Source organism: Rhinolophus ferrumequinum, chromosome 5 (assembly GCF_004115265.2).
Source record: "Rhinolophus ferrumequinum isolate MPI-CBG mRhiFer1 chromosome 5, mRhiFer1_v1.p, whole genome shotgun sequence".
NCBI lineage: Eukaryota > Metazoa > Chordata > Mammalia > Chiroptera > Rhinolophidae > Rhinolophus > Rhinolophus ferrumequinum.
In genome coordinates this window covers 78,852,616-78,867,258 of record NC_046288.1, presented here as the reverse complement: position 1 = coordinate 78,867,258, position 14,643 = coordinate 78,852,616, and the positions used below count along the sequence as shown (strand labels likewise).

At 40.2% G+C, this 14,643-nt stretch overlaps 1 protein-coding gene across 5 annotated transcripts in view; it reads left to right on the top strand.

Moving 5' to 3' along the window:
- The window catches only part of C1QTNF7 (C1q and TNF related 7), a 94,258-nt gene extending 87,579 nt beyond the window's left edge, over positions 1-6,679 (top strand). For 4 of the 5 annotated variants that reach the window (XM_033105334.1, XM_033105332.1, XM_033105335.1 and 1 more), the window contains exon 3: positions 3,607-6,679. In XM_033105334.1, the coding sequence (XP_032961225.1) occupies positions 3,607-4,238 (632 nt within the window). In that variant the 3' untranslated portion in view covers positions 4,239-6,679. The remainder of the gene's footprint in view (positions 1-3,606) is intronic. The other variant, XM_033105331.1, reaches the window with a different exon arrangement.
- The last annotated feature ends 7,964 nt before the right edge of the window (positions 6,680-14,643 follow it).

Below are 14,643 nucleotides of genomic sequence, written 5' to 3'. Positions count from 1 at the left end.
ACCAACGTGGAGAAACATAATCATAGTAATAATAACAACATTTATTTAGAACTTACTGTGTCAGGAATTTTAGATTTCATACTTATCGTCCACCGTAACCCTATTAGCAATTATTACAAACAGTAATAATAATAATGTTGCAAATGGATAACTGAGATTCAAAAATAAACGTACTTTCCCCACCTGAGATTGTTTAAATCCAATATGCACATATACACATGAGGATATATAACAGCTAAGAAAGAAAAAGTCAAAACGCCCGCGTAATGGATGAAGAGAAGCACACCTCACTTACAAACAATAGAAACAGAGCCCTGGGGTTTGGGGGACATGCTTTTAATGTGGCTGGAACAGAACACGACATGGCTGGGAGCTTCCGTTTCTTCTTTCCACGTTACTGACACCACAAAGGTCACCTTATTCGTGTACCCTTGGTGACTATAACCACCAATCTACGCCACCCAAGTGCAGGCAGAATCAAGCTGATTTTTTGTCCAGCTTCCCTATTCTAAATACGAGTACAGAGCTTTTTATACTGAATTATAATTTTTTGTTAAAATATCTATCTCCCTCACTGGTCTATAGCAATTATTGTTGTGTCATATTATTAAGATTTAACTTAATCTGAATGCACATCCATATAAATATCTTCAAATAACTAGAACCACTTAATGAACTAGGTAATTCTGGTTTATTATATGGCTTTGAATATTTATGAACTTAGCTAAGACCCATATTTGCAGATCACAATGTAACACATAACAGCTCACTGAAGGGTGGCACAAATGTCATTCATATCAATGTCCCACTCAGATTCTGGCATGTCGTGGATGGTCAATCAATATTAGATGGCTTAGATGGCTGCACGCATGCACACATAAATCCATGGATGGATGGGTCGGTGGGTGGATGGATGGATGGATGGATAACACAAATGGCACTGAAGAAAAAAATCACTGTAAGCCCGTATCATGGAGAGTTAAGAAGAAATCCTTTCTCTCCAAGCTTCAGTACCTAAGCGTAAACACTTTCTCTATATTCTCCTCTCTACACAAACATATCTAACTAAGTAGGGAGAGAGAAAATGATCTACCCCTTCTTTCTATTCTTCAGTAAAGAATAATTGGCCCTTAACATGGGGCAAATCTGTCATGCAAACAGGAAAAATTACTATAAATTATACAGCTAGTCCCTGATTATCTAACTCTCAGTATTTCAAAATAGTCAATAACTATAGAAAATCCAAACATTGTAAAGACCTTTTAATTGTAAAATTGCATCTTAGTATGTATGGTTTGGTCTAAAAGAATGTTCGATAGGAGGAGACCTCAAGCAATCTAGTTCAACACTTTGATTTCAAGCACTAGGAAAATAATGTCAGAAAAATGAAACCCCTTCATCAAATTCACATAATTAATACATGGCTGAACGAGGGTTTTATCCCCAGTCTGCTGAGTCACTGTTTACTGCTTTTTCCACCAAATTTGGAGTGAATTGGGATCCAATTTCTTCATATTACAAATGGAGCATTTGGAACTCAGACAAAAATTGAGTTGTCCAAAGTCATAAAGGCGAGAAGATTTGAGGACATACTGAAATTTCGTGGTCAAAATTGTTACTGGTGCCAAAGTTCTTTTTTAAATTAATGCATCAAAAGTCCCTGATTAAGAGAGCAAAAGTCAAGCTCTTATTGAAGATAAAATAACAGTTTAGAAGTTGTGCTTTTTGATTCAAAAGTTAATTTATTAGCAAAATAATATTCATGTTATATGTCTACCATCCCCCAAACCCCCCACAAAAAAAAAAAAGCAAACATTGAGAGGTCAGACTATTATGACATTATTTCAAGAAGTAAATACCAGAGTGTGTTTTAACTAGAACAAGTGGAGTTCCAACTCAATAACAAAAGTTGTATAGAGCTAGAGGACAGTCCTGTGCTCAGTAATAATGCTGATCCTAGTCATCAAAAAAAAAAAAATTGCATTCATTATTAGCATCTTTTGTGCATCATAAATTGTTAAATCACATCTTTCCAAAATTATTAAAACAAAGTACTTGTTTTAAGTCAAACTTCACTTCTCCTCAAATTTACATTATCTAGAACACTTCATTGCTAAATTTACCAAATAACTGAAAAATGACCAAACTCATACACTGATGCATATGTAATATTCAAATAAATGATATGAAAGCACTATCAAGATAAACAGTCTTAGCTTAATAAAAGTTCCTGAGAATAAATACATAGTGAAGGGTGAAACCACATTATATATCAACAATATATTTTCCCTCAGTACAAAAGTGCCTTACAAATTACCAGTAATTTGGATACTTTTTGAGAAAGTATCATTATACAGACATTGTTTATGGAATGGATTTGGCCATAAAATTGAATGACTTTTTTAATGCTATTAAGTTATTGCCATTCCACATATGATTTAAAAGTTAAATAGATGCTGCTTACCACATTCAAATAATAGTCGTGATTTCTCTGCCTTTAACCTATGGCTGATCTATAGACGTAAAGATTTGGACAAACAGAAAACCTTTCACTGTGGTAATTTTGAATTTGTTGAAATCTTTTCACAGCTACCTACTAAGTATTTTCTATATATAAGGAGACACAGAGAAATTAAGAGATTTGCCTAAAATGGTACAACTTGTAGCTGCAGAGCCAAACAGAATTTAGGATTCTTGATTCCACCCCCAAAGGTCAGAAGCATTTTGGGGAAGCATCCATTCTTGGGCTAAGACATGGATTCCGGTCCTAGCCTTGCTTCACCTCTCCAGGACTCAGTTTTCTTCTTCTTCAAAAACCTGACTGTACAGTGGGGGCAGTCACCATTGTCAGGTTATTGAAGCATATTGAGCCCTCACTCTGTGCCAGGCACACTTCACAATTTATATTCCAGCCACTGCCCCAGGAAATGCTTGGGCTCCTGAGTTCCGATCACAGCTCCATCACTCACTAGCCCTGTTTCCTTGAGCAAACTGACTTCTCCATGGCTCAGTGTTCTCATCTATAATGGAAGTGATAATAATTCCTGGTTTATACAATTGTTACAGACCTTAAAAAAGAGAATGCGTGTAAATAAAATACTGACCCTGGTACATAGCAAATGTTCAATAAATATGAGCTAACCTCATTTTGATTAATTCTTTTATTATTAATACCAATAGTTAGAATGGGGCATGGGACTGAATAGCCTCTAAGGAGCCCCCTTGTTCTGTCCACTCTCCTGACCCCACTCTGGGGAATAATATCATCATTTTCATTCAATTCCTCCTGTAGTCATAAGTACCTGTACATGATTAATTTAGTGGCAGGTGATCCAGCATCAAAATGATAGTTAAGTATTTTAAATTAATCAGGATTTAAATGATTTCTCATATTCTCAGGAAAACTTACTTGGAATTCTGATGAAAACTTTCTATTTCCATTTTAGTGTATCAGTGATTTTTTTAAAAAGATTCATTGGTTAGTAGTATATAGTTGAAAGTTGTTTGAAGAGACAAATTTAGGGTACACTGGGATCTATGTGGGCATGCTGTTTGTGACTCTTTATTTAGAGGAGCTATTAATTAAACTGTAAACTCTTTTTCAAGGTTTGAGAGGTAAAACTGGACCACTGGGCCTTGCTGGCGAGAAAGGAGACCAAGGAGAAACTGGGAAAAAAGGACCCATTGGACCAGAGGGAGAAAAAGGAGAAATTGGTCCAGCTGGGCCTCCTGGACCAAAGGGAGACAGAGGAGAGCAAGGGGACCCAGGGCTGCCTGGAGTTTGTAGATGTGGAAGCATCGTGCTCAAATCTGCCTTTTCTGTTGGCATCACCACCAGCTACCCAGAAGAAAGACTACCAATTATATTTAACAAGGTCCTCTTCAATGAAGGCCAGCACTACAACCCTGCAACGGGGAAGTTCATCTGTGCTTTCCCCGGAATCTATTACTTTTCTTATGATATCACTTTGGCAAATAAGCATCTGGCAATTGGGCTGGTACACAATGGACAGTACCGGATAAAGACCTTCGACGCCAACACAGGAAACCACGACGTGGCTTCGGGGTCCACAGTCATCTATCTGCAGCCAGAAGATGAAGTCTGGCTGGAGATCTTCTTCACTGACCAGAACGGCCTGTTCTCGGACCCAGGTTGGGCGGACAGCTTGTTCTCCGGCTTTCTTCTATATGTTGACACAGATTATCTAGATTCCATATCAGAAGATGATGAACTGTGACCAGGACAGCTGACTGAAATGCTCCAGGATCCTTGTGGGAGACACTTTGATTTAATCTGGGGCCCTGGAAGGTGGAGCAAGCAGAAACGAGATCCAAAGAGACTCCCACTCAGATTCCAGAGCATTTACAGACAGTTCCAGCAGAATCTATTATAACTAGATGAACCACCAAATTGTTGAAACCACACCAAAATGAATTATATAAAACAATAACCCCAGATATGAATTCTCTTGAATGCAATGTTCATAAATATTTAAACAAATGCAAGGCAATGTTAACAAATTTTCTGTTAAATTCCCTGAGTGACAAAACCAGCTGGCAATGATATTGTCTCATTAAATCTTTATAAAATTACATTTTTGCCTGTTATTTAAGAGAATCATAACATCCCAAAGTCATTGACAATTCTCAAAAGGCTATAGTTAGTCAAAAACCAAAGGTAAGAGATGCTGAATAATTGCAAGCAAGCTAAAGTGAAGTGATAATTGTCTTTGTTTTACCATTTATTCCTTCATGCTTGTATATATTTACTCAACAACTCTTTAATAAGCCTGTATGAACCAGACACTGATACTGGGTCAGATTTAATGAGCTAAGATAAAAATTCCTACCTCATACAGGCTAGTGTGTGATGCGCATACTGTCACAATTCTGTGTGATGAGCACTAAGACAAACAAATGAACTTGATGGGAACCAGAGAAAACATGGAAAACGATTAGGTGGGTCTAAGGAGGTGGGAGGGATGCAAAGGAAACAAGAAATTCAGCAGTGGCATTCTCCCTGTCCCATCCTCCAAACACCACTAGTATTTGCAATCAGGAATGGGTGAAAAACCTGGAGAGAGAGGCACCCTGGAGACCTGGGAAGGGTAATGGAAATGAAGATAAACAACTTACTGAGACCAGCCAGTAGGTCAGTCTCCTAAATCCTTCAGCATAATAGTTTCCCAAGACAAATATTTGTAATCTTAGCTTTCTCACAAATAAGGGAATTATTTTACATTGTGGTAACACATTGTGTCTCACGGACTCTCTAGGTAATGAATTCAAATAAAGCAAAGCATATGTCCACTGATTTGTGAGTGAGCAGATGGGAGGAGTGAACAAGAGAACGAGGGAGAGAGACCAGACGTCTGAGCAAATAGCTGTGCCTTCCAAGTCTCACACCTCCTTTAGTCTAGCACTCTCTTAGTGTCAGCCTCTTGCTCCCCACTGAACTGCAAATCGTCCATTCATCTCACCCATAATTCTGTGACCTGCCACTTCCTTGGCTGATACTAGTAGTATCCCCTTACTCTCTCCTTTTTGATATCTTCTAATCCATGCATTCCTCTCTCTGCTCATTCATTTAATAAATAGTTTAAATGCCTCTTATGTGGGAGTCAACACAGTGGATTCTGTGAAGGCGGTGGAACACCAAGGAATACCACACAGCTCCTGCCGTCAACTTTCAAAGGATACAAGAAAGGAAATGACATGCACACACAGACAAAATACCTAGAATTCTGGAAACAAACATGCTAAACTATGCTAAGTGCTAAACGAGATACAGACAAAATGCTGTGGAAGAAATGTTGGGGAGGGAATTGTTTACTCCCAAAATAGGGGGTGAGAGAAGACAGCTAGGGAAATCTCTGTTCCCTGGGCCTCAAGTGATGGATAGGACTTGGAGTAGCCAAAGTGGGGGAAGGCACTTGAAACAGAGGTAATAATGGTTCCAAGCATAAAAGTGAGAACAGAGACCCAGAAAAGGAATCCATGGGCCACATTTGCAAGAGCCTTGAATGACAAGCTGAGGGTTGGCAACTTGATTCATGAGAAAATGTGGAGCCCCTGTGTGTTCCAGAGCTGGGTACTGACATTATTGGAGGTGGAATCCATAATTATCAAGCACCTACATGTAACGGCAATTCTTGCCTCTCCCATCTTCCAGACCTAGCTTGCTTCCATCAGCTTCCTCTGACCCCTATCCTTTGTCCACTGGTTCCTCTCATTCTGAGTCAAGACATGGATCTGGAAGACCAAGGGCAATGAACATTAGACAAAAAAGACAGAGCAACGGTGGTTTGAGCTCATCAGCTGCCTCTAGATAACAGCTGAACCTGGAATTCCAGGCTCTAAAATGTGAAGAACAGCCAACAGAAGAAGGAAACATGAAAATATGGGCCCTTTGAAGATTATGGGATTTGCTGGAGAAACTGGAATAGAGAAGTTATTATAGATATCCATGACTCACAAGATTATTATGTAATTTAAATTTTCTTCTGATCCTGATCCATTAATGCATTCATTTTTTGGACATTGTGTACTTGTTTGTCTTTTAAATGTTTCTTTCATTAGAAAACCTATGTTAAGTAGCTTTTTAAACCAAAATTTCTTAAGCTGGTTCTAGGCCCACAGATGAATTTTATTTTGGAATATCTGGTGAGATGGTGATGGGAATCAGAGAGCTGAAGTGGAAAACAAAAGGTGATTTTTGTATTAAAAAGATAAATGTTTAAGCGAATGCAGTTGTCTTTTATTCCAAAAAAACAAAAATAAAAACAAAAACAAAAAACAGACAGATATAATTTATCCACATTTACAGATATTTGTGTAAAGAAAGTAGAAGAGTAAATTTGGTTTAAAAAAATTTCAAGTCTCATTCCAATCATTCTTTGTAAGGGCTGACTTGGAATGAATAGGTATTAAGAAATATTTATTGTCTAGGTACCATCTCATTCCAGAAGGATCTAAAGCCACTTACAAAGATAGATAAAATGCAGAAAGAACACACTAGTTAGAAGCAAGTGAAAATCAAAAAGCAAAACAAAAAAGAAAAGAGTGAGGATAATACAAAACTGTGTATGTGAACACATGTGTTCCTGTGCTACACATTTACAGGACACACGTGTTTCCTTGTACCTGTGCATGCAAAGGGCATCCCCAGGTCATTTATCATTGTGAATGATGTTGTTTACGGAGGAAAAAAGATTCTGTAAATTCTGAATATACTTTTTCTCTACCACTTTGTGAAAAAGATCATGGACAAAGGTACATTTTAGATGTTAGCCATTTATTATTTTTATACCTTCTTCTCTCTCACCCTCTGTAGCTCTACTTTCAGTAAATGGCATCCCTACACCTAAGGTACATTCTAGATGTCTTCCTTCCCTTCCCCACTGAATTTTGTTCAGCATAAAATTCTTATGGTTGCAGCTCCTACCCGTACATTTCTGAGTCACTGTACCTTTCTATTCTCTATGCCAAGGTTTTGTTCATATACTCATCATCCATTCCCTGGACTAGTAGAAAACTTTTTAATTGACCCTTTGCCTTCAGCCACATCCCTCCCAGCCATCCTCCATATCTGGTCATGTCACTCCACAGCTTAAAAGCCAGCAGTAGCCCCCTGCAATATAAAAAGTGTCTTGAACCTCTTTGGGCTTTGCCTTCCATATCCTTTGGCTGTTATTCATACCCAGTTTCCTTCTGAAAGGCCACCCTCCTTCATATGCTAAGTCTTTGAGTTTCTAAGTGGAGCTGACTCCCGTAGTATGTAAATCTCAGGGCTGATTGATCAGAGTATAGCATTCCATTCACCAAAATAACTGTTCTGGTGACTCAGAGCCAATGAGACTTTGCTGGGACTTTTATAGAAGAGCATCTCATTCTTTTCCATTGGACTTGAGTCTGTGAGCTTCTATCAGCCATGTTCCCATCACAAAGCATAATATCATTTGAGAATGGAGCCATGCACAGGGGAAGTAAAGAAACACAGATAAAGGGGGAAAAATAGGTCTAGGAGTCAACATTGGAACGCTGACCTCAATATGTCCAATCCCAGCTCTTTCTGGATATTCCTGGTATGACAGCTATTAGACACCATTTTTACTTAAGCTCTTTGGAGGTGGGCATTCGGTCACTTGCGAAAGATGTTATCCTACCTAATATTAATACAAGCACGCTTTATCAAAGCACATTAGCTCTTTGGGATCTATCATCTGCTTACTTTTATAGTCCTATCTCGCACGCGACCTCCAATCCAAGCAAATGCAGATAACTGCAGTTCTTGGAAGCCTGGTTCTCGCATGCCTCAGACCTCCGCATGTGCCATCTCGTTGCTCATAATGCCATTGCGGGCCTGGTCTGCCTGACTAGCTCACCTCCTAAGGCTCGGCTCAAAGGCTACTTCCTTTTCTCTACTCTTCCTCTTCCCCTGTGCCCAATGGGTACCACAGGTGACCTCACATGTCTTCCATACCATCTGGAAACCAGTGCGTAGTTACGGTAGCAATGGTGAACACTTACTGTGTGCTAGTTCAAGTGCTTTACATGTATTAGTTCACTGTGGTCTTCACAATAATTATTCTCTCCATTTTACAGATGATGAAACTGAGAGACGGAGAGATTAAGAAATGTGTTAAGTAAATAGTAAGTGGCACAGGAGACCCAGGGAGTCGGGCTCCAGAGTCCTTGCTCCTAATCATCATGCTGGGTCCTTATCCTATGTCACATTTATCTCACAATATTTCCATCATTGTATCGCTCATATATTTCTACATTTGTTCATCTGATGGACACTTGGTCCTATTTATCTTTAAATTCCAGTGCTGTACACAATGCCTGCCAAATTATATGTTCAACAAAAATGTGACAAATTAATCTTTTCAGTCACAATTTTTACATGTGAAGAGAGAGAGAGAGAGAGAGAGAGAGAGAGAGAGAGAGAGAGAGCTCACAACTGAAAAGTCCTATGATCGTCCTGTGCATTGATCAAGACTTTAGATTACAACTGCCAGAATCCAACTCAAACAGGCTAAAGAAAAAAGGCATTCACTGAAATAACAGAAAATTCTAGAGCCAGATTAGCGTACTCATTCATTGTCACACTGTCACCAGGATTGTATTTCTCCCATCTCAGAGATTACTACTCCTCATTGCAGACTTCACTTTCAGGCAGGCTCTTGCCTTTATGGTAAACATAGCCACCAGGAAAATAATACATATCTTTCTTTTTTGGATAGTCCCAGCAAAAGACCTGGGGATGACAGCTTTTTGGTTCTGACTGGTCCTGCTTGAGTTATGGGCCTATCCCTCAATCAGTGATTGGCCAACGGGTGTGGTTTTCCCACTGGCCATGTCTGCGTCACATGTTCAACCCTTAGAAGTAGAAACAGAATGAGTCCCACCTAAATTACTGGATTGAGGCTGGGGAAAAGATTGTTCCCCAAAGGAAACTAAAGGTGACGGGACTAAAAAAAGAGAGCTTGGTTGATTGGCTGGTCAAAAGCAACAGGTGACCTCTGTAGGCTGTTTCCAAATAAAATCAAAACCACATTTATTTTGTCTGCATGATGCAAAATAAATGCATTGCTAGGATTATTTTTCTCTAACATCATCTAATTTTTATAATATTTGCTCAGAATTGACTAAGTATTTTGTACTCTATGAACCTGGCATTTGTGATGATCTCATGTATATGCTGTCATAATGCCAGCTCCCAATCGATAGTTTTCATGAAAGAATGTATTATTCTCAACTAAAATGCCCTCCCCCTCCAACCTTCTGATTTTTGACATCAGCTCCCTAGAATATGCAACAATCTATGCATTTGTGTTTGATAATTATAAAAAGAGGGGGGAAGCATCCTTGGGGATTAGTCTCTTTGTGGAATCAAAAAAGGGTTACTAAATCCAATTCATTCCTCAGCCAACATAGTGACAGGACTGAAAGGGGAGAAGGGGCAACTAAAAGGCCATCCTAGGTCATCAACTACCCTGCTGTCCTCATGTTTCACTTCCTGTTTCTTGAGAGACCATCAATCAGCGCCTAGTGATACCAGCAGCTACCACGTGCCCTGTGCATTCTTAGTAACTGGAACCATCCTTGAGCATGGTACCTTATTTTATCATAAGGAAAAGCAGTGCCTCTTCTACTACCCTCCTCCTTGGAAGGAGGACCATCGCTATGGATGTGTCAGGAGCCCCAGCACTGGGATACTGATTAAGCATGACAAGGAGGTCAAAGTCAAGGCCACACACCAACGTCTCTATGTGTTCTTCTTTCTTGGGAACATCCCACTCTGGGTCTAGCAGCAGGGAGAACTCAAAAGGATTTCACTATGGAGGACTGAATAGAAGAACTGTATTCAGGGGCTCTGGCAGGGTTTAAAGAACCAAGTCAGGGGGTTGGGGTTGAGGTATCCAAGGACTAGAAACAGCAGGAACCCATTAGCACCCCAAGTCTGGAAGGGGAGGGAGACAATAGTGGCTACTGACTGCAGCAAAGAGGTAGAGACTTGGCAGAGGGACTGTCCTCCAGAAGCCACGACTGGAGAAGAGCCCAGCCACTGCTAGAACCATGCAGAAGCAGAGAGGAGGCCTGGGCAATCAGTCCCCTGGCCACACTCTCCTTCTACCCTCCAGTCTCCTATCTGTACCTCCCACTGGTCAAACCTAAAGACTACAGGGGACAAAGGAGCTGGGTGATGTCGTGCAGAGATGGGCTTCCTGGGCAAAGAGCAGTGCAGAGAAGGACAGAAAATGGGGGTCTAGAGGGGCGGGAGCAATGAAAATTAAATAGCATAGGGCTCCGCTCTTCGATTCCTTTCCGCTCTACATTCTCTCTAAAACTCCATGCGGCAGGTGCAGTAAAACTGATGCTCCATCTTGAGAAGGGCAAAAGAGCCTCTCAGGTCTGCCTGTAATGTGTGCGCAAGGAGCCCTCATGTCACAGAGTGGTCCAGCTCCACTTACAAGAAAATCCCAGGGGAGTTCGGGGTCAAGGTCTTGCAGTGATGGACAGAAGGTTTTGCTAGTATCCTCTCTGTAAATCCCCCTCCTAAACGTGCAACAGCAACAGGCAGCTGGTAGAGTGTTCAGGGCTTCAAGGTTCTAGCCAAGTAGCTTTCCAGCTCATCACGAGTTAAATGCTCCTGTTACCCGATTAGAGATGCGAATCGTGAGTCTCTGAACCATTGAACAGTTTGCCCACAGTCATGCCTTAATAGACGTCGGTGGGTTCCTGCCACCTACCCGCCTCCAACACCCATACTCTGTTGGGAACATACACACCTGCGCCCCCCTGCCTTCAATGCCACATCCTTAAGACAGGGTTTCACAAATAGACCACTGCATGGGGGGGTAAAGCCTCATTCTTCAGTCCTCTTCCTTTATGCTGGTAAACATTGTTTTCCTCCCACTTCAGCTAGGAGCTAAGCCCATCACAATCAGGACCAGCTCATGCATGACCCAAATACTCAGTGTGGCTAGACCAGGCATCTCTGCATGCTCTGAAGGAGGCAACACTGCAGAGACCTCCCTCACTCTGCCCTAGAAGCAAAGACTGCCCCTAAGAGACCGATGCTGGGTCTGTGGGTCTGGTTTAGTTATGCCAAGGAGAACCCAGGTGATCTTTTATCATCATCATTGATATAATTATGCTGAAAAATGTCAGGCAGCCTGAATTCCTCTCAGTTTTCTTCACAAGATATTCCCTATAGTATACACACACACACACACACACACACACACACACATTCTTGTCAGGATTAATCCACACTTTCCACAGGCTTCATGTGTCTCTTGACATGGTTTGTAGACTGAGTGTAAGACATACCAAAATAGTAATACATCAGGCAACTGAAGAGTCCTTTGGAGAAGAAAATTAAAAAATAAAAAAACAAAACATAAAACTTGCAATAAGGATTATTTCAATGTTATCCCAGGGTTTCCAAGAGATGCAGTGACATTCCTTTTCTTTTTGTTCTACATCAGGGTTTCTCAATCTCAGCATTTTTGACATTTGGGCCACATCATTCTTTGTTATTCAGGTCTCCCCTGTGCACTGTACAACATGGTAGCGCAATTCCTGGCCTCCACCCAATAGGGCCAGTAGCACCTCCCCTTTCAGACATGGCAATCAACACCTCCAGACAAGACCCAATGTCCTCTGGGAGCAAAATTGTCCCAGCTGAGAATTTCTGCACAGTCTGGTCATGTTGACAGGTCTACTCAGTCATTCAAATCTACCTGTTTGCCAACAACCATCTTCCAGCTGATTATTTATTTATTATTTATTTACTTACTTATTTTTACAGACATGAGCACATTGGCTGGTCACCAATTCAGGTAAGATAACTGGTTTCCTTCTGAGAAGACTCAGCTGAACAGCACCCGGTCCTGGAAGAAGCAGCCAGGAACCATGTTCTCCTCTCAATTCCCTCTTACTGGACCCAACTATTTCCATTTTGTTTTGTCTAAGATACAAAAAACACATCTCCTATTTCTAAGAATAGAGTCCAAGAAAATAATTAATAATGTGTGCAAAGGTTTAATTACAGAAAGAGCCTTGCAGCAAAGTTTGTAAGATGGAAAATTAGGAAATAGAATATTGGTGAAATGAGCTGTGAGACACTCATCCCATAGTCATTAAAAGGGATGAGAATGAAAATGCATTGGCACCATAAGATGTTCGTGAAATATTAACAGAACAAGATAGATTCCTAAAAGATACTTTCAGTAAGTATCCCATATTTAAAGTGTATTTGCATATGTGCATAAAAACATCTGTGTAAAAATAAGTTATTTATAGGAATTTTTAATTTCCATCTGTTTGATCTTTGTTTTCATTTTTTTTATAATGGACGTATTTTACATAAAACTTTTTAGTATGAGTTCTTGGATAGTCAGGGTTGTTGTACATTTCTATGTTCCCAAAGAATTTCAGGGGAAAAAGTCTAAGGAGAGAGAAAAATAACAAAAATGAAAAAAAAACCTGTAGGTTGAAGTGAGAAATGACACCATTTTTAAAGTTTCCTGGTTGCATGCCTGGATGTCTATTTCAGAGTATTCTTTAAAGCAAGAATGAAACCCAACAATCCTAGTTTATGTATCTTTAAAACTATCCCACCCTCACTTGAACAAGGAAGGAAATGAGTCTTGAATTGACATCACCTTACTGAGTTTTTATTAGTCCAGAACTATAAACCCACTGGGTTAGCCACAGGATGAGGTCATTCAGAACCAATGCACTTGTGTTATGGCAAAGATATTTATGAGCCAAAAGACAGAGAAGACTGGACCCAGGGCTTTGTCCCAGTGCCATCCTGGAGGTGGCAGAATTTGCTGAAGGAAAGACGTTGCCCAGTCTAGTCAGAATTCCAAGAAATGATCTTAAAGCTCTGGAAGTAGAAAAATTCATAAACTTTAAGGTATTACATAGATGCTTTTACATCACAAAAGTGCTGTCTTTTCCAAGATGGCTTGTAAGTTGCCGCCTTGCCTGAAATAAGCAACAGGGGAAAGCCAGGTCTCAGTAAACTATCCCTAGCCAGCCTCAGCGGCATCCCTATTGTTATTGAAATTACTCTGGAACGATGATATGGTTGCAAGGGTTTTCTACAGAAAAACCCAGGCCTTACTATATTCAGAGCTAATAATAAAGCACAGCTGCCCGAGTGTTCCAGATGGTCAGACTATTGGCAAAAAATAACGCAACTACTGGTAGGTGAGATGGTCAGGATGCAGGATATACCCGCATTGATAGATTAAGATACTCACATACAAGAAGTTCTGACCCACTTGACTTCCCCAAGGCGTAAAATTCAGATTAAATTCAAGACATCCAATCAAATTTGAATTTCAGATAGCACAAGAAATAATTGTCTAGTGTAAGGATGTCCCAAATATTTAACTGGGTGCTGAAGTTATTTGCTAAGTGTGGCAACTCGACTCCCCCAGAATTCACCTGCAAAGGCATAACTGGAATTCAAGTGACCTTCAGAAGGGCCGTGCCTATAAGGTCTCATATAAGAAGCAGCAGCTTTTCTTATGAGAAGGGATTCTTAGTTTCCCAAAACAACTTCCAAGAGGCAAATTTGACTGAAACAGAAAAACAAGAAAAGTTGGGTGGAAAGTCAGAAGACTTAAGATCTAGTCCCAGCAATTCCAGTAACCAGTCTGTGTGACTTTTGGACAAGTCACCTGAATCCTGTAAGTCTGTTTCCACATAATATTTGTGGTAGAAAATATATGACAGTCCTTCTTACTCTGAACTCATGGCAGACATTGCTAATCCATCTCGGCATTCCTTCCCACTGTGTTCCCACTGTGCCCAGGGCAGCCGCGGGATTCTTCTCAACTAAGTCTCCAGGCAGCTGACAAGGGTCGACCCTGGAGACGAAATCTACTTGTCTTCCTTGAATTAAATGAGCCTACAATTTCCCTTTCAACTCTAATGAAAGCTTGGAAACCATTGTATTCCGATTCAGCTCTAAAAGGCAAGATCTCGCCTAGTTTCACACCCTCAATTAAAAGCAAAATATGACAACTGTCTTTTTCTTTTTCTTTCTTTTTTTTTTTTAATGTATATAGTATGGTCCCATTTTGTTAAAAAAAAAAAAAGTTCACAGAACTCCATTGG